Below are 27,910 nucleotides of genomic sequence, written 5' to 3'. Positions count from 1 at the left end.
TTCTCACACTTTTGCTGTAATAACCACAACATGATTTTAATATAAAATTGTTCTTTATTTGAATGGAAAGTCAAATATAACTGACGTTATAATACTGGGCTCTCTTGCACCAAGAGACTGTAGACCTTTGATCCATTTTTCAGGACATAAAAAGCATTAGCGACTTCTCAATTAGGCGGCAGAAATTCACACAGAAATGGTACAGAAATGAGCACTGATAAGCAATTAAAAGTCTTTCCCCCCCAGTGAACAGGGTAGAAATTGTGTAAAGTTACAATGACACAGATATTGGTTAAGAGATTCATTACAGGTCAGTTTACAGCAAGAGACAAACCCGTGGGGACATGGAAAGAGGTGATGATGATGATGGCTAAGCTGTTTATATTAGAGGTAGACAGTAATGAATCTTCTTCAGTAATGCTTTAGGAAGAAATGGTTACTACTAGTAATGTGTATGACTTGTTGTGAAGCAAAAAGATCCAATCAACAAGGACAAAGTTCTCATACATTAAGAGATTGAGAAAAACAGTGTCCAAATACTGAAGAAATGAGGAATAAAGCAAGTGCTCTGAAGAACATTATCAAATGCCAAAAAGCTAACAAAAACAAAATAAACATAGAAAGAAAGCAACTAAAAAATATACACAGGAAAAGAGAAGAATCATTCCGATAAAGCACATGTCATTGGTACGTTTTTGAGCTTCTAGAAAACAATTGTGAACATATTATTTGTGCATGTCGATCTTAATTCAACGTGAAGTATTTAAAAAAAAGCACTAAAGATATGAACAAATCATAAAATCTGCTACACCATTTTAAAAGTAAAGATACACAATGTCTATATTTACTATTCATATGTGACAATGGGGAGCTTCTTTTAAAAAACAAGGAATTGAAAACATGTAGAGCTTTACAACCATAAATGAGGCATTTTTCATGACACTGGCTTCAAAGTGCAATAATATTCACACTGCATTTTAATTTCTTCTTGTAATTGAGTCTGTGCATCTATGTCCTTTTCACATATTGTATTCTCAAGCAATCTGAGCATATACTAACTTATGGAAGTGTAATGAAACTCGAGCATTAAAATCACAGACCATTACACTGCTCTAATCTGATGTATTTCTGAGTTAAATAGGTTATTCAACAAGACAAAATGATTTTATCCATCAGAATTGATTACATGGTGAAAAAACAGATGTTCCATACCAGCATACATTTGAGACATCAGCTGAAAACAAATGTTTCATAGGCATTGCGACTTTTTAAAATGATTGTGTACTAAGTAAATGTTTATTTTAATTTTCATGTTTTAGACTTTGCAGTGCCCCTATTATACAATTTAAAAGCTTCCTGGTTTTGTTTTGGACGCTCCATAACAGCTTTACATGCATTTAAGGTAAAAAAAAAACACCTTTTCTTATAATATACTGTACATCGCCTCATTTCTCAAAGAGTAAAACGGTTAATTAGAAGATTCAGTCTATCTAAACCCTGCCTTTCTGCAAGTCTTCTCTGCTCAGATTGGTCAGATCAGGCCCAGTCTGTTGTGATTGGTCGACCGCTTACAGTGCATGTCGGAAATGAAACGCCTATTACAATTTTGTAACAAAGACGTTATTATATATAGGAAGACGGTGCACTCCGATTACTTATTGGGGGTTGCACTTTCTCCCATTCATATGGCAAATAAGCCCCGCCTTTTAAATTAAAGAGCCAATCATTGATTAGGAAAGTCCTCCAGTTATTGCAGCTGCCGCTCTGGTTGCTATAGAGACAAGCGTTTGCGACAGAGTCCGCGCATGCTCGTTAGCTTTTTCCAAGCTGAATTATTATTTTTTTGGTCATGACTGGAGCATTTAGAAACAAAATGTATGAGACAGTTTTATTTATCAGATTTTATTGGTGATTTCAAATATGAAATTGAATCGTAAGTTTGGCGAACAGTTTTGGAGAATTTGATGTTTCTCCATTCAAAGAGGGGAACCTGCATGCCCGAGAGGCGTTTCAAAATGGCTGCAGAGTGAAATGTCTCATCTTAAAGGGACTTAACTTCAGTTCCGGAGGCTTTCTTGATACGCAGTGAGTGGTATAAACAGTAACAATGGTATCGGTTTTGCCGTATCAATTCCAGCGCGAGTCCTCATCCTTTTGAAGTACAGCAAAGTTAATTTGCAGTGCAGAAAATGGCGTCTTCTTTGCATGTCGGCAACACGAACCAAACTCTTCCAGTCTCAGTTACAACTACAGTGTTTGTGGGTGGGGTAAAGTAGGTGCAAGCAGCTAATGGAGACCATAGGCTGGCATTATGCTAATTTCTTATATTGTTACATAGGAATATAATAGGAAATGAGACATAAATGGCTGACAACTCATTTCAGCAGTTCAGAATTGAAACTATGCAGACTTTTTTAATTCACAAACAGCTATATTACACGCTGCATGACAGGTAATATTTGTAAAAGCATAATAGGGGCACTTTAAAATCTGGCATGTTTTTTTGTCTTGAACAGTCCATAATTGTTTGCTTTTTATGTAACAGGAAATGGACAGAGCTCAGGTGTTGAATTAATATTCTTTGTTTAGTCAGAAATGGCTTACAGTAAAAATGACATACATAACACTGAAAAAATTGACAACCTGTAGATTTCAAAATGCAGAAGTATAGCTTTAAAATAATAAATTAACATATCACTGTGCTGTATATGGCAACCATACAGTCTTTATGTGGATGCCACTGTAAAAGATGCAGGCTCGAGAACATGAAAGAAACATAAACCATGTATAAAAAAAAAAAAAAGGAGAAAGATTCGAATAAACACAACAGTACCAAATCCCCAAACCGAAAAACTAGTGAGGAAACCCCCGTAAACCTCATGTACCCCGGAGGAAAATGCTCACATTTTGGCTTTTCACATCTAAAAAATCATGATCATTAACACACGCCAGAGTTTCACATCTGTGAATGCAAAACAATAACTTCAAGCTTATGACCTACAGTATGTTAACACGATTTCTTGACCATGATGACGGCCCTCTACTTACCTTTTTCTCATCGTTTCATGTTGCATTTTAAGATTGCGATGTTTATTGATTAACTGTTTTCATGCATCCGGCTCCTCTATTGCGATGTGACTGCCGAAAAGCGTGATCAGCTGCTCTTCGTAATTCGCAATGTTCCGTTTCATGATGTCCATGCAGGGGCCTAATAACCTCTCAAACGCCTGCACGTCCATTACTGTAAAACACAAGGTGAATGGTCTGTTGTGCAGATGCGATACATACATTATGTCATGTGATTTACACTCAACAATCACTTTATTAGGTACACCTTACTAGGCTTTACTTTGCGGCATAGATGCTGGAAACTCTCAGAAATTCTAGTCCATGTTGACATGATAGCACACAGTTTCTGCTGATTTGTCGGCTGCACATTCATGAAGCCAATCTCCCGTTCCAGCACATCCCAAAGCTGCTCTATTGGATTGAGATCTGGTGATTGTGGAGGGCGTTTGAGTTTAGTGAATTTATCGTCATGTTCAAGAAACCAGTTTGAGATGATTTGAACTTTGTGACATGGGGCCTTATTTTAACGAAGGCCCTATCATACCCGGCGCAATGAGAAGCCAGGCAAAGGTTTTTGCTAGTTTCAGCCTGACGCAGTTCTCATTTTCACATCCAACGCCACGTTTTTTAAATAGCAAATGCACTGCCGCCCATCTGTTCGTCCATGGGTGTGCAGGTCTGAAAACCAGGTGTGTTCAGGCGCATTGTTGTCGTGTTGCCATTTTGAGGAACTGAAAACGACATTGACCAACAAAAACTTGGCCTTAAGTCAATAACGCAGTTTTTTTTGTGTTGTTTAAAGGGCGTGTTCGTTTATGCTGCTTTAAGTGGTGCACAATGCGTGTACACTCTGCTTATTACACACACACTAATTTTAAATACTAATACGCAGGGATTGTCTAAAAGGGTTGTTTCTAGTCTCTTAATGAGTCATGGGTGTGTTTGGGGCGCAACGTGCAATAAACCAATCAGACTCTCATCTCCCATTCCCTTTAAAAGCCAGTTGCGCTGGCACCATGGCGGATTCGCTATTTACATAGCGGAATATATACACCGTCAACCTGAAAAGTCAGTTTAAATATATGTGTGTATTACCACGATTGGTCAAACTAATTAGCCAATTTAATTTGTCACTTAACAGGAACGCTTTGAAAACATGTATATATTTCATCTTTTATAAGGAACAGGAAAATGTTGTAAGGAAAGTTGATTTGAGTAATTCTTATAATTTAACCACTTATGATGTCTGTATGCTCCCACCCCCTTATTCCGTATTGTTAATATCTGTGTCTTTTCATTTGCAAAAAAAGCCTATATAGACTAAACACATAATGCACATACGGATGATGTCACCGTTTTCAATGATTCGATAAGGGTGTTGATTTAAAAATGTTCCACTTTGACACCGTTTTCAAAAGCTTGCGTTTTCAGGCCGGCAAAACTGTGTTGTTGTGTAAAAGAAGGGCTAAAACACAAAAAAGTTTTCCACTTTTTTAGTTGAAAACAGTGTAGTATAAATAGCCCCTTAGATCACCATTCTTCCTCATTCTGATGTTCAATTTGAACGTCAGCAGATCGTCTTGACATTGTCTACATGCCTAAATGCATTGAGTTGATGTAGTGTTATTGGCTGATCCTTGCATTTTTGAGCAGGTGTACCTAATAAAGTGGCCGGTGAGTAAATAATTATAATGCATTACCTAAGCATTTGACGTTGTCCATGGCATATGCAGAAGCCGCCCGTGGCTTGTTGGTGACAAGCGCCAACTCCCCAAAATACTGCCCTCTAGAGCATGTTGCGATTTCAACCTCCTCGTCTTCAGTGTCGTTTTTTGACTAAAAGAGAGGTAATGAGACCGGAATGTCATGTGAATCATTGGTTGCACTTTATTTTGCAATGTGTACTTACAGTGTACTTACCCAAAGCACTGGGGGACCCACTTTATATTAGGTGGCCTTAACTACTATGTACTAACATTGTAATTAATAATTTGATACAATGCAATTATTGTGTACATACATGTGTTTACATTGTACTTACATTTTAAAAAATACCTTCATGTAATTATGTCTGTAATTAATTTCTGTAGTTACATTTGTAACTACACAGTTGGCACTTCCCTTACACCTAACCCTACGGATAAACTGACCCACACCACCACACCTGACCCTAACCCTACCCTTAAACTGACCCACACCACCACACCTGTCCCTAACTCTACCCTTAAACTGACCCACACCACCACACCTGACCCTAACTCTACCCTTAAACTGACCCACACCACCACACCTGTCCCTAACTCTACCCTTAAACTAACCCACACCACCACACCTGTCCCTAACTCTACCCTTAAACTGACCCACACCACCACACCTGACCCTAACCCTACCCTTAAACTGACCTACACCACCACACCTGACCCTAACTCTACCCTTAAACTGACCCACACCACCACACCTGTCCCTAACTCTACCCTAAAACTGACCCACACCACCACACCTGACCCTAACTCTACCCTTAAACTGACCCACACCACCACACCTGACCCTAACCCTACCCTTAAACTGACCCACACCACCACACCTGTCCCTAACTCTACCCTTAAACTGACCCACACCACCACACCTGTCCCTAACTCTACCCTTAAACTGACCCACACCACCACACCTGACCCTAACTCTACCCTTAAACTGACCCACACCACCACACCTGTCCCTAACTACCCTTAAACTGACCCACACCACCACACCTGTCCCTAACCCTACCCTTAAACTGACCCACACCACCACACCGGTCCCTAACCCTACCCTTAAACTGACCCACACCACCACACCTGACCCTAACCCTACCCTTAAACTGACCCACACCACCACACCTGTCCCTAACTCTACCCTTAAACTGACCCACACCACCACACCTGACCCTAACTCTACCCTTAAACTGACCCACACCACCACACCTGACCCTAACTCTACCCTTAAACTGACCCACACCACCACACCTGTCCCTAACTCTACCCTTAAACTGACCCACACCACCACACCTGTCCCTAACTCTACCCTTAAACTGACCCACACCACCACACCTGTCCCTAACTCTACCCTTAAACTGACCCACACCACCACACCTGTCCCTAACTTTACCCTTAAACTGACCCACACCACCACACCTGTCCCTAACTCTACCCTTAAACTGACCCACACCACCACACCTGTCCCTAACTTTACCCTTAAACTGACCCACACCACCACACCTGTCCCTAACTCTACACTTAAACTGACCCACACCACCACACCGGTCCCTAACTCTACCCTTAAACTGACCCACACCACCACACCTGTCCCTAACTACCCTTAAACTGACCCACACCACCACACCGGTCCCTAACTCTACCCTTAAACTGACCCACACCACCACACCTGTCCCTAACTCTACCCTTAAACTGACCCACACCACCCCACCTGACCCTAACTCTACCCTTAAACTGACCCACACCACCACACCTGTCCCTAACTCTACCCTTAAACTGACCCACACCACCACACCTGTCCCTAACTCTACCCTTAAACTGACCCACACCACCACACCTGTCCCTAACTCTACCCTTAAACTGACCCACACCACCACACCTGACCCTAACTCTACCCTTAAACTGACCCACACCACCACACCTGTCCCTAACTACCCTTAAACTGACCCACACCACCACACCGGTCCCTAACTCTACCCTTAAACTGACCCACACCACCACACCTGTCCCTAACTACCCTTAAACTGACCCACACCACCACACCGGTCCCTAACTCTACCCTTAAACTGACCCACACCACCACACCTGTCCCTAACTACCCTTAAACTGACCCACACCACCACACCGGTCCCTAACTCTACCCTTAAACTGACCCACACCACCACACCTGTCCTTAACCCTACCCTTAAACTGACCCACACCACCACACCTGTCCCTAACTACCCTTAAACTGACCCACACCACCACACCGGTCCCTAACCCTACCCTTAAACTGACCCACACCACCACACCTGACCCTAACCCTACCCTTAAACTGACCCACACCACCACACCTGTCCCTAACTCTACCCTTAAACTGACCCACACCACCACACCTGACCCTAACTCTACCCTTAAACTGACCCACACCACCACACCTGACCCTAACTCTACCCTTAAACTGACCCACACCACCACACCTGACCCTAACTCTACCCTTAAACTGACCCACACCACCACACCTGACCCTAACTCTACCCTTAAACTGACCCACACCACCACACCTGTCCCTAACTCTACCCTTAAACTGACCCACACCACCACACCTGACCCTAACTCTACCCTTAAACTGACCCACACCACCACACCTGACCCTAACTACCCTTAAACTGACCCACACCACCACACCTGTCCCTAACTCTACCCTTAAACTGACCCTCACCACCACACCTGACCCTAACTCTACCCTTAAACTGACCCACACCACCACACCTGACCCTAACTCAACCCTTAAACTGACCCACACCACCACACCGGTCCCTAACTACCCTTAAACTGACCCACACCACCACACTGGTCCCTAACCCTACCCTTAAACTGACCCACACCACCACACCTGACCCTAACCCTACCCTTAAACTGACCCACACCACCACACCTGTCCCTAACCCTACCCTTAAACTGACCCACACCACCACACCTGACCCTAACCCTACCCTTAAACTGACCCACACCACCACACCTGTCCCTAACCCTACCCTTAAACTGACCCACACCACCACACCTGACCCTAACCCTACCCTTAAACTGACCCACACCACCACACCTGTCCCTAACTACCCTTAAACTGACCCACACCACCACACCGGTCCCTAACTCTACCCTTAAACTGACCCACACCACCACACCTGACCCTAACCCTACCCTTAAACTGACCCACACCACCACACCTGTCCCTAACTACCCTTAAACTGACCCACACCACCACACCTGACCCTAACTCTACCCTTAAACTGACCCACACCACCACACCTGACCCTAACTCTACCCTTAAACTGACCCACACCACCACACCTGTCCCTAACTCTACCCTTAAACTGACCCACACCACCACACCTGACCCTAACTCTACCCTTAAACTGACCCACACCACCACACCTGTCCCTAACTCTACCCTTAAACTGACCCATACCACCACACCTGTCCCTAACTCTACCCTTAAACTGACCCACACCACCACACCTGTCCCTAACTCTACCCTTAAACTGACCCACACCACCACACCTGACCCTAACTCTACCCTTAAACTGACCCACACCACCACACCTGTCCCTAACTCTACCCTTAAACTGACCCACACCACCACACCTGTCCCTAACTCTACCCGTATCCACCTCAATATCAGCAAAAGTGCTTTGCAATACAATTTGAACACGGTACATTGTACTTATTTTTTGATGTAAGTACATAGTACTTAAGGCCACCTAATATAAAGTGGGGCCACACTGGACAATATAAGGTAACTATATTATGTTATGGTAATGTTAGGTTTAGGTATAGTTTAAGGGTTAGTATACAGTTATCACACAGTTATTGGGATTACTATAAAAAGTACATAGTATATAAATGGGGAAACGGTCTGCAAAGTAAAGTGTAACCAAATTTTTTAAAGCTGAAAGATATGTTGTTTTATTAAGATACATAATGTACCAAAATGTGATTCTTTGTTCAAACCCATTTTTGACTGACCTTGCTCCTTTTCATAGTGATCCTAACATGTCCTGACTCTACGATGTAGAAACTCTCTGCCAAATCCCCCTGTGAAAACAAGGCACTTGGATAAACGCTCAGCACTGCAGATGTTTAAAAGTTTGGGGTCAGTAAGATTTTTACTTTTTTTACTTACATTAACTTACATTCACTTTTTTTTACTTTTACTCTCTTCTGTTTACCAAGGCTGCATTTATTTGATCAAAAATATAGTAAAAACATTAATATTATGAAATATTAATACAACTGTTTTCTATTTGAATATCTGTTAAAATGTAAGTTATTGTTGCATTTTTATATTGTGATATATTGTGACATCACAGGTCTATTAATATGAACAGCAATAGTTTAAAAAGCACTGTAAAAAGAAGTAGTGCATGTAAAATACATAATTGATTATTGACTGCAAAGTTTTGGGTTAGTAATATGTTTTTGACAAAAGTATCTTATGTCTTATATCTTATCAATTTTAAATAAGTGTTTTCTATGGGAAATATATTTTAAAATGTAATTTATTTCTGTGATCAAATCTGAATTTATCATCATCATTACTCCAGTCTTTAAGTGTCACATGATCCTTCATTCTCATATAATGATCTGATGTTGAAGAAACCTTTATGATTATTATCAATGCTGTTTTGCTGTTTAATATGTTTGTGAAAATACATATTTTCAGGATTCTTTGATGAATAGAAGCGAATGATAAAGAAAATATGCATTAAACATTATAAATGTCTTTACTATCACTTTTGATCAATTTTATGCATCCTTGCTGCATAAAAGTAATAATTTGATTTAAAAAAAAACTTACTGAGCCCAAATATTTCAACAGTAGTATATAACACAGGCCCATCACTACAATCTGATTGGATGAGCTATTTAATTTTTTTTTTATACAGGTTGTTCTCATAAATTGTACTCAAATCTGATTAAATATTTTAGTACTATTTTGTCCATAAATTCAGAAATTAAACAGAAAAATGTATGTGCATGATGTTTTCAGGCCTTAATCAGACATTACTATTTTAAAATTACATTTTAGCATTTTATATTTGTCCTACATTTCCAGGTTTTCCACAACAGTGGGAACTCGTAATAAATGCTTGGTCTAAATATTTTATCCAAGTTTATTAGTGGTGTCACCGGTTTAAACTAACCTGAGCAATGATCTGTTCCCCGCTATTGTACACTTTGGTTGACAAGACATCAACAACCTTCATTCTCTCAGAAACCTAAAAACAAGAGACACATTTATTCATGAAATCAACATAAGAGATGCACATGAAGTAGGAACGTCAGCAGATAACAGTGTGTTCAAACCTCCAGTGACGTGAGCAGAGGAAGGGTCCCGATGAAAGCCTCGTACGTTTTTCTTTTCTTCGCGTTGTTCTTTAAGATGATCCTTCTGAATGTCAATCGATCCTAGAGGTATTAAAACAAAGAAAAATATGAAACAATATTTTATGCCGCCCCATACACAACCAACTGAGATGCTCTGTCTGTGTATTCTGACAGCTTTCTATCAGAACCAGCATTAACTTCTGGAGCAGTTTGAGCTCCAGTAGCTCGTCTGTTTGATCGGACCACACGGCCCAGCCTTCGCTCCCCACGTGCATCAATGAGCCTTGGCCGCCCATGACCCTGTGGCCGGGCCAACTTTTGATAGTATATTTGATAATATATCCCATCCACTAATAGGTGCCGTGATGAAGAGGTAATCTGTGTTATTCACGTCACCTGTCATAATAGTATGCCTGATCTGTGTATATGTCTATATTGTGTAACATACATTGTTACAAATACAAAGTAAAAAAGAAAATCAATAGGAAAAGAACACAGTGACTGAAAAGAGCTTTTGCCATAGATATTCTTGTTATACATTGTCACATTAAAATGCCAAGCATTACGTTATTCTCTTGAAGTCTGAACATGGAGGAAATTTTACAGCTAATTCAGTAAAACTGACCGAATTATTTGTGAGTCACATAATCTAAAACACATTGGGCTCTTAGGAAAAAGGTGGATCATTTGTAATTGTAATACTTTCTATGAAAAGCAGAGGGCGCTTTAACACAAAGCACACATGAGATGCTCTTGAGAAGAAAACAAGGCATATTTTTTTTTTTTTTATGGGCATGTATTATTTGATTTTACTGTAAAATTGCTTTAAAGTCGGCATGGGACAGAAGTTGTGATATTAGTTTCTTCCATAGTGGGATGTACAGTGCTAGTCAAAAGTGTGGAAACTACTATTTTTAATGTTTAAAAAAAAAAATCTCTTCTGGTCATCAAACCTGCATTTATTTGATCAAAAATACAGAAAAAATGTAATATTGTGAAATATTGTTAAAATTTAAAATAATGTTTTTTCTATTGTAATATATTGTTAAAATGTAATTTATTCCTGTGATCAAAGCTGAATTTTAAGCATCACTAATCGAGGCTTTGGTGTCACATGATCCTTCAGAAATCATTCTGATATGAGGATTTATAATCAATGTTGGAAACAGTTGTGTTGATTAATATTTTTGTTAAAAAGAACAGCATTTATTCAAAATAGAAATATTTTCTAACAACATAAATCTACCATCACTTTTTTTTATTAATGTAACACATCATTGCTGACTAAAGTTATTAATTTCTTTCAAAAAAAAAGAAAAAACTTTTGAACGGTAGTGTATATTGTTAAAAAGTGTGTTCTATTTCAAATGATTACACACTTGATTCTGATTGGTCAATCGCGCATTCCAGCGGTATGTTATTTCCAGATAACACCCGCTCATACGGGTACTACGAGTTATCTTGACCGGTACTACTTCTGTGCTTAACGCTGGCGCCATCTTGTGGCTTAAACAGCCACGGCTACAATGGAAGACTTCAAGGCGGGTTTCCTTTATAACGTTTTTAATATAGATATTTTTCTTACACAAACGCATCGATTCGAATCAGAAGGCTCTATTAACCCATCAGAGTCGTGTGGAGCACGTTATTTGACGGACAGCTGCATTTTTTATGGACTTCAAAAACAGCTAAAACTACTGCTGGGATTAACGTTAGCCTGGACTTTTTAAATATAACTCTGATTGTATTTGTCTGAAAGAAGAATGTCATATACACCTATGGTGAGTAAATCATAGGCTTGGTTTCATTTTTGGGTGAACTAACCCTTTCAGCATTCATTTTCAACATTTAGCAGCAATAGATAAAGGCTTAAAGCAGGTTGGAACTGTTTTTTCTTCGCGGAAGCTTTGCGTAAGAGCTAATAAAATATTTAATCTCAAGACAATATTTTGTGTCTAATAATTATTTATTTGAGACTAGTAGCCGTGTAATAAGCGGGATAATGTCCACCCAGCCGGTTGTTATCGCAGAATAAACCCCTTCAGAGTGATGCTCCGCTTCGCGTTGTAAGACTGAAAAAACTAGTATATGCCGAAATGTCTGAATGAAGAACAAGGACTCTCTGAGAAAATAAAGGAAATTAGCATCTGAGCTTATTCATAGAGTTAGAGTCTCTGTCCGAGACGACATCACACTGAGTGAATCATCTATGAATGACTCTAATTTACATGCCTTTCCTTTCACATGAAACTTCCCCCAAACTACTGCTCCCACAAACTTGAGATCACCTGAAATGCACCAGAAATCTCTTTGTTACAATGTCAATCCTCACAATGCAGTATTATATGTGTTTGATATCATTTGAAATGTCTCAGTGCGACTGGTACAAATATCTCAACTCCACAGAAGTAAACTAGAACATCATAAATGTTTTAAGGGTTTAAAGATATCTTTCCTTGGTGTATGGTGGGTGTGGCTTTCAGCCATTTGGCCTCTCTTCTAATCAGGTCTATAGGACCTGATCAATGCAAATTCCTATTGTTAACTGGTGTTTCCATTTGAAAGAGTTTCAAATGGTTCTGGGTATGTATCTGGTTTTGGGTATTTAAGGAAATGTTGCAAAGAGCTCAGGGCTCGATACTGTACTCAGGTCAGCCCGTAATGCTGGACGTTTTAACCCATGCAGCATTATGTAACCTTGATAAGTCCGGTATACATCTCATTCTTTACTTTAGGGTATTTGATGTGAAGTATACCTTTGAATTGATTATGTAATTGGCGTTATACATTTACCTGATTGCTAATAAATTGTTATACTTTGATTGATTCTGACTTGCTCTGGAATTATTCAGGTTATGAACGGACATAATTTCAACAAAGGGTTAAACGGAATAATTAAATGTGTAGTTAAACTATTAAATATGAATGACCAAATAAACAATTGGCATTCTAACCCAAATTCTAAATTCTAAATTAAATGGAGTCAGATAACGAGGAATTGGAATAAAATCCCCTTTTCCCCGCTGAAAAGACGAACGCGCAGCGACCTTCACCCGCCCATCGTTGGCCTCCATTGGGACGATTTGGGCGGCCTTACAATTTGGTGACCCGGCGACGTGATGTTGCAACTCTCTTACGAGCAACGTCTTTTCAGTGAAGTATTGGATTTTAAAAACCAACAAGAGGTTTGAGCTTCTCTTTCTTCAACTGCTGTGGTAAGTACATTTTCATTGCCTTTTAGAACTGTTGAGGGAAAGTTTATCTGCAACTCACACATATAGACACATTTATAGAACGGGTCGGTATACCCACTATAGATCGGAACCGTAGAAATCCGATATTGTGTAAGAATTAGACGTGAAACATGACTTTCCAGGGACAGCACAGCTGTAGTGTAGATGAGGAAATTATGGGAATACTAGGCGTACAACTACAAGATCTCCTCTTTCAATTAAGCGACAAAGGATTTAACATGAAGTGGACCAATAACGAAATTATATCCTGGTATTCTGCTAAGGGCGCGCAACTAAAATCAAAATCAAAATACAAGAGAATTCCCGCTGCAATTGTTTATTTGCTTCGTTGTAACGACCTCAAAACAATGGCCGAGAATGAACGAACGATAACAAATATCAAAGAAATTGAAAGATTGCGATCGGACGAATTACAAAAGTTAAGAGCAAAAGTCGAAGCGGCAGAATACAAGCAACGAGGGTGGGCTAGACAGCGCGAAGAAATGGCAACAAAAATCGATCAGCTCCAAAGAAAACTGCAAACCGGCAATAACTACATATCTGCTCTCGAAGACTGTTGCGATAATGTAGGATTTCCAGTAGCCGCAGTTAAACAAGCAGCACTGGATGACATTTGTGATCTTGAGAATCAAAATGATGATGATGCCGCATTAACATACAAGCCACAGAGAGAAACTCGTAACCGAGCTCCTGTGTTAAGACACGATGAGCCAAAAGAACAATGCCCGGTAAAGTGTAATGACAAACTCCAAAAGAAGTCAAAACCTGCTGCAAAAACTGAGACTTTAAACTTCAGAGATTGTAAAAGTCTACGTAATGTGGAACCATTTCAATCATTAAGTCTAGATGCTAGATGTAAAGAAGTGGATTCTAAAAACACAGAAGCAGAAAAGTCTAAGGCAAAGATTCAAGATCTTCAAACACAGCTAAATAAATTACTAACTGAGCTGTTAGCCCTGACTGAGAAGTGTAAAAATCAAGAGGAGACCATTGCAGATCTCAAGGCTGAACTAGTAGCTAAAAAGTTCATGCCTCCCAAAACGCTTAACAGTGATGGGACTAAAAAGCATGTTCATTTCTTAGATGAGGTGACTTGCTCTAATGAATCTGAAATGTTTAGTTCAGAAAATACATGTGCAACTCGAGGAAGTGTGCCTATTTCAGTTCTTAAGGTGATGCAGCACTGCAATAGCCCAGAGTCATGTACCAGACCGCATGGTGCTCAAGCATTAGAGAGTCATGAAAATCCTCAAACTCCAGGAGAACAAAGCAGTCAAACCTATGGCAAAGAGAACAGGTTTTGCAGTTCCTGTCAGAAAATAGGCCATTCAGAGGTAACATGCTGGTCATTGGGCAGGGGTCGACCGCCACCTTATTTTCAGAAAAACAGGAAATTCCTTTCTAAGGGTAAAGATAATCGCTCATTTGAAGGTACAACTCTCAGTGAGCTAACTGCATTGTTCATGCAAGGTCTTCACCTATTAACCTCACTTGCTGGTGGGCTAGTAGCCTAATAGCAATGAGTTTAATAGTTAAAACATCCAAATTGCAGTGATCCTGCTTGTATTTTCAAATTTGTAATTGTAAATAAACGTGCGCATTGAACACACATAGTTGTTTGTGTTAATAAAAACACCTAGGCTATTTAAGTTTATTCTTTAAAAAAACAAGATTGCTTTACTGTAAGTGTATGAAACACTTAGGATAAAGGTTGTAGATGCTATGCATTCTAGACCATGTATCTTGTAAAAACAGAATAAATGTGTTTCTATGTTGAATTTGTTTGTCTCCCATGTGGAGCATAGAATTGCCATGTGGCTACAGTGTTATTTACAATTGCATTAACCATGAAAATACTATAACGTATGTTGTGTTAATAACTCAGGTGATCATGTACATCCATGACACCACAAGACTACGCTCAGGTTAGTAACACGGACTAAAACACAGTTTTTCGGTGGAGCATTAAAGCACACCAGGCTGATGTTTTAGAGCTCCGACTAACACATTGGCGTTCAGATACGTAGACTTGGACTGCGGGTTGAAAGACTAAAGACGTCTTCCGTTTAGAACAATAACAAATTGTTAGACCAATCTAAATAGGGCAACCCTAATTCCTGATTGTTGTAAAATTGCTCTAATTACGTAGACGTGGAAAACCACGGCATGATTATAGAAAGTCACTATTAGAGATAGTAAGTTGGTCACTTGATTCTGTGGTGGTGGTCATGGGCCTCTGATTAAAAGCAATTTGCATTAATTACGAGAATTCAAATCCAAGGGGACTGAATACAAATATCTTGGAATGATCAACGTGTAGCACGGGCATCCAAGATATCAGTCGTATAGCCTCTACTGAATGACCAAGACTGACGAGTTTGCGAAAGAGATTGTACTCTGACCGGTGCGAGACTCAATGTTATCGGAATCTTGATTACTGAGTATAACACAATGTATAAGAATTGAATTGAAAGAAAATAGAAACCTAAAGTTAATGATTAACATAATCATTTAAAACCTTTTCATTTTATGGAGTCAGATGAAATAAAGAGGTAATACATATAAATACATGTATTGGATTTAATATTGTTGTGTTGCATTGGTTCAATTCCCAGTGCCAAAAGGGAAGGGTTGTGCTGTTATCTTTTGCCTTTACAAGAACACAGCTAGAGCTACATGTGTGGCACTGATAATAGCAAACCAATTCACCGTCACCGAGGTGCAACACCTAAAATGCAGAAGTACCTAATTTTTTTTTTTAAAGGTCACAGAGACCTCAATTAATCAAATGTGTGTGTGACATCGTAAGCAGACAACACCAAAACAGGTGAATTAATTTCTGCCCACAGATCTGACTGTAAAGAGAGCAACTGGAAATAAAGCCATGGGAACCAACCCATTGGAATTCATGACAATATGAGCGATAAAAGCTCTGATTAATTCAGAAAAATTCTCCAGCAGAACTGGGGTCTCTAATGCTCACAGCAGACTGTGAAGGCTCGACTGTAAGAACAGTTTTAAGGTGTCACACACTTTACTAAAACAACAGCAACAATTCAGACCTGGCCGATGAAACTCTGTTTCATGTGACAGCCAGGATGAAAATTGCATCAGGCATAATAGTGCCATTCAAATAAGTCCAAACCTGACTGTGAAGCTGTTGATAATGTCAGAATTAACTGTGATTCTCTACATTATTTTTGTCTCAGGTTTACAACTGCAATTCCTTGGAGAACGGACGCTGGAAAGGGGCTAACACCCCAAAGTGGGCAAACTCAACAATGGAATTGTCAGAGCAACTTGAAATGAGGGAGATGGGTGCGAATACACTTGATGGGGTCATTCACACTTCACAAAATGTATACATGATCTCCCAGTGTAGCACTGGAACTAAATTTTGCAACACAGATTGTTATTGATAAGACTCCACCCATCTCCCAAAAACAAACACGGAACACACACTTTCTTCACTACACCCTCATATCACCTGAAACAGATCAAATCTATCCAGGTTGTACACTACACATCATAGATGGCATAGAGTCCAAAAGTGTTACTTCACTAAAGATCTATTGTCCATCTTTTCACACCAACAGATCCAAATAGCTTCAAACACACAGGACAGTAGAGTTGGTCACATGATGACAGTCTATTAAAGACACACATAGCAAACGCTATTCACTACATCCTACCAACTCATAGGACTGCTCACTCACACACACACACACACACACACACACACACACACACACACTCTCCACACTCTCACACACACACACACTCTCCACACTCTCACACACACACTGTGACAAGGAATACACAATCCACATTATTGTATGACTAAACATATTTAGATCTGCCTTAATTGCATTGGAAGATTCCTAAACAAACACAGTGGTTATTATATATATATGTATATCTTCATAACTGTGATTGAATATTATTGATGTTATTATTATATGCATATCATCTATTTTAATATATAAACTGCACTGACTTTTTGCTGCATTTCCTTGGGTAATCCAGACCAAGAATACTTAAATTCCGCTGTCACTTTATCCCAGTGATAGTGAAGAATTAGGTGATTAAATATATTTAATCCACCCCACCAATTATGACCTTGAAAAACACTTGAGAGAAGGTGTACCAATCGCACTGCTGACATGAACCCACATTGTTTTTTCTTTTATGTTTTCTTGCATTATATGTTCTTATGCATTTCTCTACGGTTTTAAGTTCATCAGTGTTCAGTCGTTAAGTGGACATTAAGACTCTTTTCAGGTGTCAACTACGGAGAAGCCTTCCACCCATTGAAATCTACCCAGTGAACCACACCATTGGAGGTGTGAGGATTACACAAGGAGAGTCAGATTATCGGGAAGGTGCAGAAGCAGAAGCTTCCCCATGAAGAAGTGACACGTTAACTGAACATTCACCAAGGTCCGAGACTGACTCTATGAACATGCTGTGCTGAACCACAGGTAGAACACCTGAACACATTCACCCACCAGCTTAAACTCAAGCTACACACACCTGGTAAGACGGTGTCCTGCAGGTGAACAAAGAACCTTCCGAAGGGCTCTGCAGCTGCTAAGACAATTTCGTCATCTCAAGGATTGAACCAACGTCTAACCAACGTCTAACAGTGATCCCATAGGACCACCAGAGTTTGACCCATTGGGATCAAGAGGTGGAACTGTAAGACTGAAAAAACTAGTATATGCCGAAATGTCTGAATGAAGAACAAGGACTCTCTGAGAAAATAAAGGAAATTAGCATCTGAGCTTATTCATAGAGTTAGAGTCTCTGTCCGAGACGACATCACACTGAGTGAATCATCTATGAATGACTCTAATTTACATGCCTTTCCTTTCACATGAAACTTCCCCCAAACTACTGCTCCCACAAACTTGAGATCACCTGAAATGCACCAGAAATCTCTTTGTTACAATGTCAATCCTCACAATGCAGTATTATATGTGTTTGATATCATTTGAAATGTCTCAGTGCGACTGGTACAAATATCTCAACTCCACAGAAGTAAACTAGAACATCATAAATGTTTTAAGGGTTTAAAGATATCTTTCCTTGGTGTATGGTGGGTGTGGCTTTCAGCCATTTGGCCTCTCTTCTAATCAGGTCTATAGGACCTGATCAATGCAAATTCCTATTGTTAACTGGTGTTTCCATTTGAAAGAGTTTCAAATGGTTCTGGGTATGTATCTGGTTTTGGGTATTTAAGGAAATGTTGCAAAGAGCTCAGGGCTCGATACTGTACTCAGGTCAGCCCGTAATGCTGGACGTTTTAACCCATGCAGCATTATGTAACCTTGATAAGTCCGGTATACATCTCATTCTTTACTTTAGGGTATTTGATGTGAAGTATACCTTTGAATTGATTATGTAATTGGCGTTATACATTTACCTGATTGTTAATAAATTGTTATACTTTGATTGATTCTGACTTGCTCTGGAATTATTCAGGTTATGAACGGACATAATTTCAACAAAGGGTTAAACGGAATAATTAAATGTGTAGTTAAACTATTAAATATGAATGACCAAATAAACAATTGGCATTCTAACCCAAATTCTAAATTCTAAATTAAATGGAGTCAGATAACGAGGAATTGGAATAAAATCCCCTTTTCCCCGCTGAAAAGACGAACGCGCAGCGACCTTCACCCGCCCATCGTTGGCCTCCATTGGGACGATTTGGGCGGCCTTACAGCGTCGGGGTCCTGATCACTCTGTCGGGGTTTATTCTGCGATAACAACCGCTGGGTGGACATTATCCCTTACTTAATGCATACTGGAGTAATGATGCTGATATGTAATAATATTTCACAATATTATTGTTATTATTATTAGGCTTAATGAGCTGAATAGATTAATGTTGTAATATTTCTAAACTTTTGACTGGTACTGTATATATAAGTCAAGCTGCTTCTCAAACAAGATCAAATGTAGGACAGGTTGCCCCGCCCTCACTCCAGTAAACACGTCATCAGAAGAGAGAGATGTGCTGCATGAGCGAAGGGAAGTTATTTTGTTGCATGGATACATAATTATAAAAAAACTACAATATTCCATAAAGAATATGAATTGTCAATTTTGATTTCATGGTAACTGTAAATATCAGGTTGTTCTTTGTTGCCAAAATCGATCAGAGCACTTAGAAAGTGCTGTACTGTAATTCATGCCACTGCATATTTATACAATTATCTTTTTTTGCCTTCCACAGAATAAAGCATCATATATAAGTCATACGGCTTTGGAGTAAAGGGTGGCAGGAATCACTCACGAGGCACCACAGGGCTCCAGGTGAGGTAGCGATGATGGTGGCGGCTCTTGGTGTGTTGTACATGAGGGCCAGCTCTCCAAAACTCCCACGGTTGTCATAAGAGCCCACGGTCTGCGTTGTGCCATCCACTTTCAACACGATATCAAACATTCCCCTTGTATGATGAACACAGTATATGAATGTCAGACAGATTTAAACACCAGCATTACGATGCAGAGATTAATCCAATATACCTCTCAATGACGTAGAAGTTGTCGCCATCGTCGTCTTGATCGATAATGTGCTCTCCCGTCACCACTACCTTCTCAAACATGGCATCCAAGACTTGGGACATCTGCTCCTGTTCATTCAGAGCGCAAAGTATATGAGCCTTTTGTTTCTTCCATTAAATATAAAAGGAGACATTTGGGTTTCTTCCCAGGGTTATTATAGTTCACTAAAACTAAAACCATGAAAACATTCGCTTACTTGAAATAAAACATTACTACTAAAGTACTAAAATAAAACTGAAATAAATATTAACAACTATATAGACATATAAAACAACTAAATTTGAATTAAAAGCTGAAAAGTGAAAATGGAAATAAAATAAAAATGTATATAAAAATCAATAAAAAACAATTGAAACTATTAATAATAAAATTATAATTAATTATTATGGTTACCAAAAACTAAAACTATTCAAAATGCGTTTATTAATTAAAATAAAATAAAATTTAAATGTTAGATGAAAAACTTGCCTTGGAAACTAACTGATAAAGTTTAAGAAGAAGCATTGAAATGACAAACTGGAAATAAAAAAAACTAATAATAAACATATATATATATATATATATATATATATATATATATATATATATATATATATATATATATTTGTCATTTTATGTGCTTTTGTCAATTTTCAATCTAATATGAAATGAAATGACAAATCAAAAAACAAATGCAAATTCAAAATATAAAAACAATAATACCATATAATAATATAAAAAATAACTGATTTGAAACAACAAGGTGAGTAAATTATGACTGTTTAATTTTTGGATAATTTTTTTTATTTGGATAATTTCTTAATGGGATATTCCTTTAACACACATAATGAGATTACTGTTCAATTATTTCAATATTTTAGCAAAAGTAATAACCAAGCAACAGCCCATGCATGTTAATCTTAGTGACTGTCTGACAACAAATTCACCAAAACATTGAGGAAAATGACGTCTTACCTGGTCCAGATTTTTGAACAGAAGGATGTCTTTGCAGGCTTCCTGTAGTCTCTGTCTCTGCTCGTCTGTTTTGGGGTGAGTGACCTGAGTGCAGAGCAAAGCATTGTGGGATACTGGGCAGCAGATGCCACAGAAAAGACAGAAAGTCTCATTTGAATAGCACGTTTTGAGTGGCCACTCACCCTGGGTTCTCTCTCCTCTTCATCCTCATCAGGGTTGTACGCCTCCGCACAAACTGTCCAGAGAGGAATAAATGCAGGATTAAAGCGACCTGTCTAGACAACGCATTACAGAGCAATTAAAACACTGCGCTTTGAACAACCTATTTAGATAGAAACAACACTGTTTACGAGAATCTGAATTTTACTTTCAAGCACTGGTTTATTGGATAAAAATAATTTTCTCATCCTTGTGTCGTTCTGACATTTTTTCTTTAGTCAAACACAAAAGATGTTTAGCAGATTGTCCAAGCTGCTCTTTTACAAACTCCATTTTAGAGCTATAATAAGGGCTTAATAATTACTTAATCTTTTGGTGCGTTTCTCACTGTTACATGTTCCCTGGTTTTGTGTTTCTTGTTTTTGCTATTTGGACTTGTATTTTCTGTTCCCACGTCCTGCTTTACTTTGTTTCTATAGTTTCCCTTGTTTGTTGCCATAGTGATTGATTACCCTCACCTGTTCCTAGTTAAGCATCTGGTTATCCTGAGTTTTTATACCCCAGTGTTTCCCTCGTTTATTGTCTGAGGATGTTGTTTGTTTATCATGTGCTTTGCCTTTCTTCCCTTCTTTGGATGTACTCTGTGTTTCGCATTAAGGGTGTGCTATGTAGTATTTTTCCAGTAAAATATCCAAAAAAACACCAGGCCAGTGTTATATATGTTGTTCAGTTGTAACATCTGAGAAAATTGCTATTTCAACCAAGGAGTCGGGACGTCTGAGGGAGTCGCCTGTCGATTACGTCATATCTGCGTTACCCTCGTTTTTTTATTCTGCAGAAACGCTTTACTCTTAGCAGTGTGAACAAATGTCGCAGCAGCCGCTGAGCGAACGCAGAGTAAAGTCATAAAAAAACGCACTTAAATGTATCTAATATGATCAACAGAGCTGCATTACCTCATACTCATGACCAGAAAAGCGGAAATGGCGCCGACGACTGTGTCCCGTCATAATAAAAGTCCCACCCCTCGCGAGATGTGTGTTTGTGTATCAATCACTCCAGCGGCCTTGCTCAGTTCCACAACACTCACTCCTGCTCTGCTTCACACTACAGTAACGTTAATAACCGCATCCATGAACATGAGTCCTATCCCGATTCTTCCCCACTAACTGTGAGGTGAAGACCACATGTCCCAAGATTCTGAGCTCAAACTTGGCGTCATAAAACTACACCTTGGTTTTCAATAGATGCCCTCTAGCAGACAGAAAAGTTACATAGTGTAGCTTTAACCTGATTTAATTTTGCTACTTTGTTAATAACCTTTTAATACTGCAATTGGATCTTACTGTCTTCAGACATATAAAAACATTGGATAATGAGAGGCTAACTAGGAACAGGTGAGGGTAATCAATGACTGTTTTTATAGTTACTAGGGTTGCAAAGGGGGTGAACATGTCTGGTACATTTTCAGTAACATTCCAAAAGATTCCAGCAAAAAAACAAAAAAACAGGGCACATGTAACACTAACAAACTAAGCTAAGCAAAAACTAATTAAAATAAAAACTAATTCAAACTTAACCACAACTGATATACAGGGTTGCTACTCAGAATAGGAAAAGTACACTGAAAAAGTACTCCAAAGTTTTCACTTCACTAGTAAATTTCACCATTAATTACAAAGAAATGGCAAGTAACTCATTTTTTTAAATGTGTGAATATTTTTCAGCGACAATATTATCTCGCAACATAATAGCATACATAGTATTATTATAACATGCATTCTAACAGCTGGATTTTAAAACCATTTATCAGCTGTTAAATATGGTCTAATAAACCCACAGAGAAATTTGAAATTAGACTCTGGAAAAGTATGGAATTTTAAAATGGAAAATGTGCAGTAATCCTGGAAATGAGAAAAGTTGACCTAAACAGTAATATTTTAAAATATTAATACAAAATTACATAAACACATAACATGACTAAAAATGAACACTAAAACAAATATTAATTAAACCTAAATAGTAATATTTAATTATTTATAGTAATATTTATATTTAAATATTTATAGTAATAGAAAACTAATAAAATGGACAAAAGCACAATTGAAAAATAAAAATATAAAAATAAACAGCGAATTCAATATAGAACACAAGTTAACTAAAAAGTATTAACTACTTTTATTGTATTTTAAAATGCTTTTTAAAAAACATATTTTATGCTCCACAGAAGAAAGAACATCATACGGTTTTTGGAGCAACATGAGGGTGAGTAATTGATTTAATTTTAATTTTTAGATGAACTAAAAATAAAGGTTCTAAAAGAGAGATTCACAGTCATTCCCTAGAAGAACCCAAAGAACCTTCCACTGAACATTCTAAACTAATCATTTAAGAATCTCTTTCCAACTATAAAGAACCTTTTGTGCAGCGCAAAGGTTCCATGGATGCTCAAGGTTCTTAATGGGACCATCAGTGCCAATAAAGAACATTTATATCAATGAAAAGTTTAATAGAAATGCGTTTGCAGCGCTGTTCTCTTTCTCTGTTACACATGCAGCGAGAGATGAGAGGATCGGCTGCTCTTCTCTCCCACACGCCCCCGGTATTCCTACTATAAATACCAACACAGAGATGACAAGACCAGGAACTCCACTGTCTAGATCAATACTCCACTCGCAGGCAAGCAGGACCTAAAGTTTCAGGGCCAGGAACCCTACAGGAACCGTCTAGACTGATCCGTTCTATTGTGTACATCAGTCCAGGGCCTACTTCCCAGTGAATGGTCTTTCATTTCAAGTAGGTTTTAGATGACACAGCTCACCTGATGCACTACAAAACCACAGAAATGTGGGTCACATGTTCAGTGTTTTGTCTTACAAGCAGTACTTTGCTGTCTTGGTTTGTTCTCGTTGTTCTCTATAAAACAAACACAGCTCAACATTTGGGGTTGGTAAGACTCTTCTCTTCTGCGTACTAAAGCTGTTTTTATTTGATCAAAAATACAGTAAAATATTATTACCATTTAAAATATCTGTTTTCTATTTGATTATATTGTAAAATGTAATTTATTCCTGTGCTCAAAGCTGAATTTTCAGCATCATTACTCCAGTCTTCAGTGTCAGAAACTGGAAACTGGGATTTTTTTCTCTCCAAAAAATAGACACTTCAATAGAAAGTTCAAAAGAACAGCATTAAGTGTCTTTACTATCACTTTTAACCAATTAAATGGATCCTTGAAGAATAAAAGTAATACTTACATTCAAAAAAAAAATCTTACTGACCCCAAACTTTTGAACGGTACTGTTAGTCTTTATTTAATTTCATTCTTGATCACATCTGGTCTGATCTGAGCTGTTTTCAGTCACAGAAAGAGAACAGAGCTCATGCAAAACTGACATGAAATAAACCAGACGGGGAACAATGGTTAACACTTCAGACTCTCCTGATTAATTGTTACAAATAATAGAACTAGCTTTAGTTTTATAGACACCTTTTTCCGTTACAGTAAAGCGCCTGACAGATATACACTATAATACCAAAAGTATTGGGACACCACTCCAAATCATTGAATTCAGGTGTCCCAATCATGGCCACAGGTGTATAAATCAAGCACTAGGCATGCAGACGCTTCTACAGACATTAGTGAAAGAATGGGTCGCTCTCAGGAGCTCAGTGAACTCAAGCGTGGTACTGTGATAGGTTTCCACCTGTGCAATCCAGTCCATTAGTAAAAAGTAGAAGTGAAATTGGGAACAACAGCAACTCAGCCACGAAGTGATAGGCCACAGAAAATCACAGAGCGGGGTCAGCACATGCTGAGGGTCACAGTGCGCAGAAATCGCCAACTTTCTTCAGAGTCACCTACAGAGCTCCAAACTTCTGTGGCCTTCAGATGAGCTCAAGATCAGTATGTAGAGAGCTTCATGGAATGGGTTTCCATGGCTGAGCAGCTCATCCAAGCCTTACATCACCAAGTGCAATGCAAAGCTTGAGATGCAGTGGAGTAAAGCAGCCGCTTTAGAGGTTTTAGACTTTAGAGCAGAGGAGACGTGTTCCCTGAGTGACCAATCACGCTTCTCTGTCTTCCAATCCCATGGAAGAGTCTGGGTTTGGCGGTTGCTATGAGAACGGTACTTGTCTGACTGCATAGTGCCGAGTGTAAAGTTTGGTGGAGGGGGGATTATGGTGTGGGGTTGTTTTTCAGGGGTTGGGCTTGGCCCCTTAGTTCCAGTGAAAGGAACTCCTAATGCTTCAGCATACCAAGACATTTTGGACAATATCATGGTCCCGACTTTTTGGGAACAGTTTGCGGACGGCCCCTTCCTGTTCCAACATGCGCTCCAGTGCACAAAGCGTCTGTCCATAAAGACATGAGCGAGTTTGGTGTGGAGGAACTTGACTGGCCTGCACAGAGTCCTGATCTTAACCCGATAGAACAGCTTTGGGCTGATTAGAGCGGAGAATGAGAGCCAGGCCTTCTCGTCCAGCATCAGTGCCTGACCTAACAAATGCGCTTCTAGAAGAATGGTCAAACATTTGCATAAAAACACTCCTAAACCTTGTGGAAATCCTTGTGCAAAGGGTGGGCCAACTCCATATTAATGGGAAGGCATTTAAAGTTAAATGTAAAGGCAGACATCCCAATACTGTACGCAATATTATCCATCCATCCATCCCATTATTATAAAGAATGAGTGTCATTTTTCAGCCATTATAAAAAACATTTCTTACTATTTGACCACAAACCATACTCTTTCCCTCACTTTATTCCCTATTTCAGCCTCGTCTTAAACCACAGAGCGTTAAAATCACTCCCTCAATCCTTACTTGTGGCCTCGAGCGATCCACGAGAGACAGAACTTTACAGCATCTGAAACACTTTGGTTCTGCAAACAACACTGATCTTCCATTAGTCAATTAAACCATTAGCCTCTGGTTTGCTCTGAGAGCAGTAAAGAAGTAAATTATATGTTAACAATAACAAGACAAAAGGCACTCAAACCACAAACATAGGCTCATTAACCAGAGTTAGATGTTCCATAAGATGGATATCTTCAACAAAATTGCTAACAGGTTGATTCTCTCTTGGCCACATTAGCAAAAATATGAATCTTCAAAGAAATGATGAATGAAAGCATTATTTAAAACTGGAAAAAGGTTCCAGTTGTGTTATAATCCAGATAAAAATGTTTTTGTTTCCAATAAAATCAGATGTACTTAAAATAAGAGTTTATAATCACTTTCACACAGGTGAACTGCATTGCCAGGCACTTACCAGAAGCTCTCCGAACAAATCTGTTGATAACTGGGGCTGAAAGGAAAGAAAGAAAAAGGACAGATGATACATTACAATAATATAAAATATTAAATTTGAGATGCCACAGTAATGGCCTACAGATGGATCCCCTCGCACACAGGAAGCATCTCTAAGCTTGACCAAAGTCTAAATGGTTGTGCTTCCTAATTGATTCTCACCAGTTTGACACACATCATGCATCGTCATTTGCATGCAAAAATGGGCTTGTGTGCACTGTACACATCCAATATTTCATCCTAATGCACACTGGGCCTAGTATCCTTTTTATGAATAATAACCAGGGCTTTCATCAGAAACGCATGGAAATGAGGACATTCAGATGATAACACCAAGCCAATTAAGCCTGGTCTTTGTCCCAAACCCCTCTGCAGTGAGCACACCACTCATTTTAGAAGGAAAATGCATTTCATCTTCATCAAGGAGATGTGTGATCATGCATTACCGCTGAACAAAAGATCACTGATTCAGCCCGATGCTGCGAGGCATGGATGTGCGTGTGTAAAGGGTGAAGTGATGGCCCTAGTTGTCACCGTGAAGGAAGAACGAATGCATTACCTACGAATTCTTCATCATCATCATCATCATCCTCTCCGTTTTCGGAGTCGATCTGCATGGCCTCCTCGATGAAGTTGACGGCTTTGCCTGCTCGCGCGGCTGAATTGTGCTCATTGCCGAATGCGCCGCCGCGGGTCTCGTTCTCCTTGAGGCGCGTAAAGTACTGCAGGGCGAACTCCAGCAGATCCCCCGGCTGGTTCCTCAGGACCTCCACGGTAAAGCTCTGCAGAAGCTCCGTCAAGCCTTCGGGGATTTCTATACTCATTTCCTGACGATGAAATGTGTGCAAAATTCGGCCCGATCTTGCGCGTACAACAGTCGGTCCCGGTTTCGCCGCGTCAGCTGAGAATAATGACCCGCAAAACGCGTCAGAGGGATCGCGACGGATTCCTCACTATTCCACCATCTGCGTCTGTTTCCTCTCGTGTCCGACCGTGTCCTCTAATTTGCGGGCGTAAAAATGGCAGGGATTTCAAGAGCTGGCATTTTTTCTCTCGCTGCTGGCTACAGGAAAGCCGCGCATGTGATGCAGGAAACCATGGCAACCAGCATCCCGGGATTTGCGCAGGAGGAACGCGGACGCGACGCGACGCACTAGAACGCAACGCGCCGTCTTAAAGGGACAGTTTACCCCAAAAATGTATTACTCATGTTGTTACAAACCTTTATGAATTTATTTCTTCTGTTGGACAAAAAACAAGATATTTTAAAGAATGTTGGTAACCAGGCAGTTATGTCTACTACTGTGGAAATGGCTACTGTCTGATTACTAACATTCTTCAAAATATCTTCTTTTTGTAATGAATAGAAGAAATAAAAGAGTACAGATTTGGAACAACCTGAAGGTAAATGATTGTATTTTTGGGTGAGCTATCCCTTTAAATGCCCGCTGTATCTTTTTAAGA

The 27,910-nt window shown here is 39.3% G+C and overlaps 1 protein-coding gene across 2 annotated transcripts; it reads right to left on the bottom strand.

The window, feature by feature from the left end:
• Nucleotides 1-34: 34 nt before the first annotated feature.
• LOC137064356 (cAMP-dependent protein kinase type II-beta regulatory subunit) lies at nucleotides 35-27,626 on the bottom strand. 2 transcript variants are annotated; one of them, XR_010901539.1, is made up of 12 exons: nucleotides 27,006-27,626; nucleotides 26,409-26,444; nucleotides 21,157-21,209; nucleotides 20,975-21,058; nucleotides 19,982-20,088; nucleotides 19,749-19,902; nucleotides 10,170-10,271; nucleotides 10,007-10,081; nucleotides 8,829-8,897; nucleotides 4,770-4,905; nucleotides 3,049-3,241; nucleotides 35-2,962 (listed from the first exon to the last, which is right to left on the bottom strand). XR_010901539.1 is itself a non-coding variant. In XM_067435712.1 (11 exons), the coding sequence occupies exons 1-11, from the start codon at nucleotides 27,268-27,270 to the stop codon at nucleotides 3,108-3,110; spliced, it is 1,215 nt and encodes a 404-aa protein (XP_067291813.1). In that variant the 5' UTR covers nucleotides 27,271-27,626; the 3' UTR covers nucleotides 35-3,107. The 2 variants fall into 2 exon arrangements, 1 of the variants encoding a protein (XP_067291813.1); XM_067435712.1 differs by having other exon boundaries at nucleotides 35-3,241.
• Between the last annotated feature and the right edge of the window lie 284 nt (nucleotides 27,627-27,910).

This window comes from Pseudorasbora parva, chromosome 25 (genome assembly GCF_024679245.1).
Source record: "Pseudorasbora parva isolate DD20220531a chromosome 25, ASM2467924v1, whole genome shotgun sequence".
In the NCBI taxonomy this organism is placed as follows: Eukaryota; Metazoa; Chordata; class Actinopteri; order Cypriniformes; family Gobionidae; genus Pseudorasbora; species Pseudorasbora parva.
Note: the sequence above shows the minus strand (reverse complement) of the source record. Positions and strands in the feature narration are given on the sequence as shown.

Excerpts from the sequence above, each read along its gene's own strand:
- LOC137064356 (XM_067435712.1), bottom strand. The coding sequence starts at position 27,270 with ATGAGTATAGAAATCCCCGAAGGCTTGACGGAGCTTCTGCAGAGCTTT. Across the intron at positions 26,445-27,005 it reads TGATGATGAAGAATTCGTAG|CCCCAGTTATCAACAGATTT; the intron begins GTAATGCATTCG and ends CTTTCCTTTCAG. Across the intron at positions 21,210-26,408 it reads ATTTGTTCGGAGAGCTTCTG|TTTGTGCGGAGGCGTACAAC; the intron begins GTAAGTGCCTGG and ends CTCTCTGGACAG.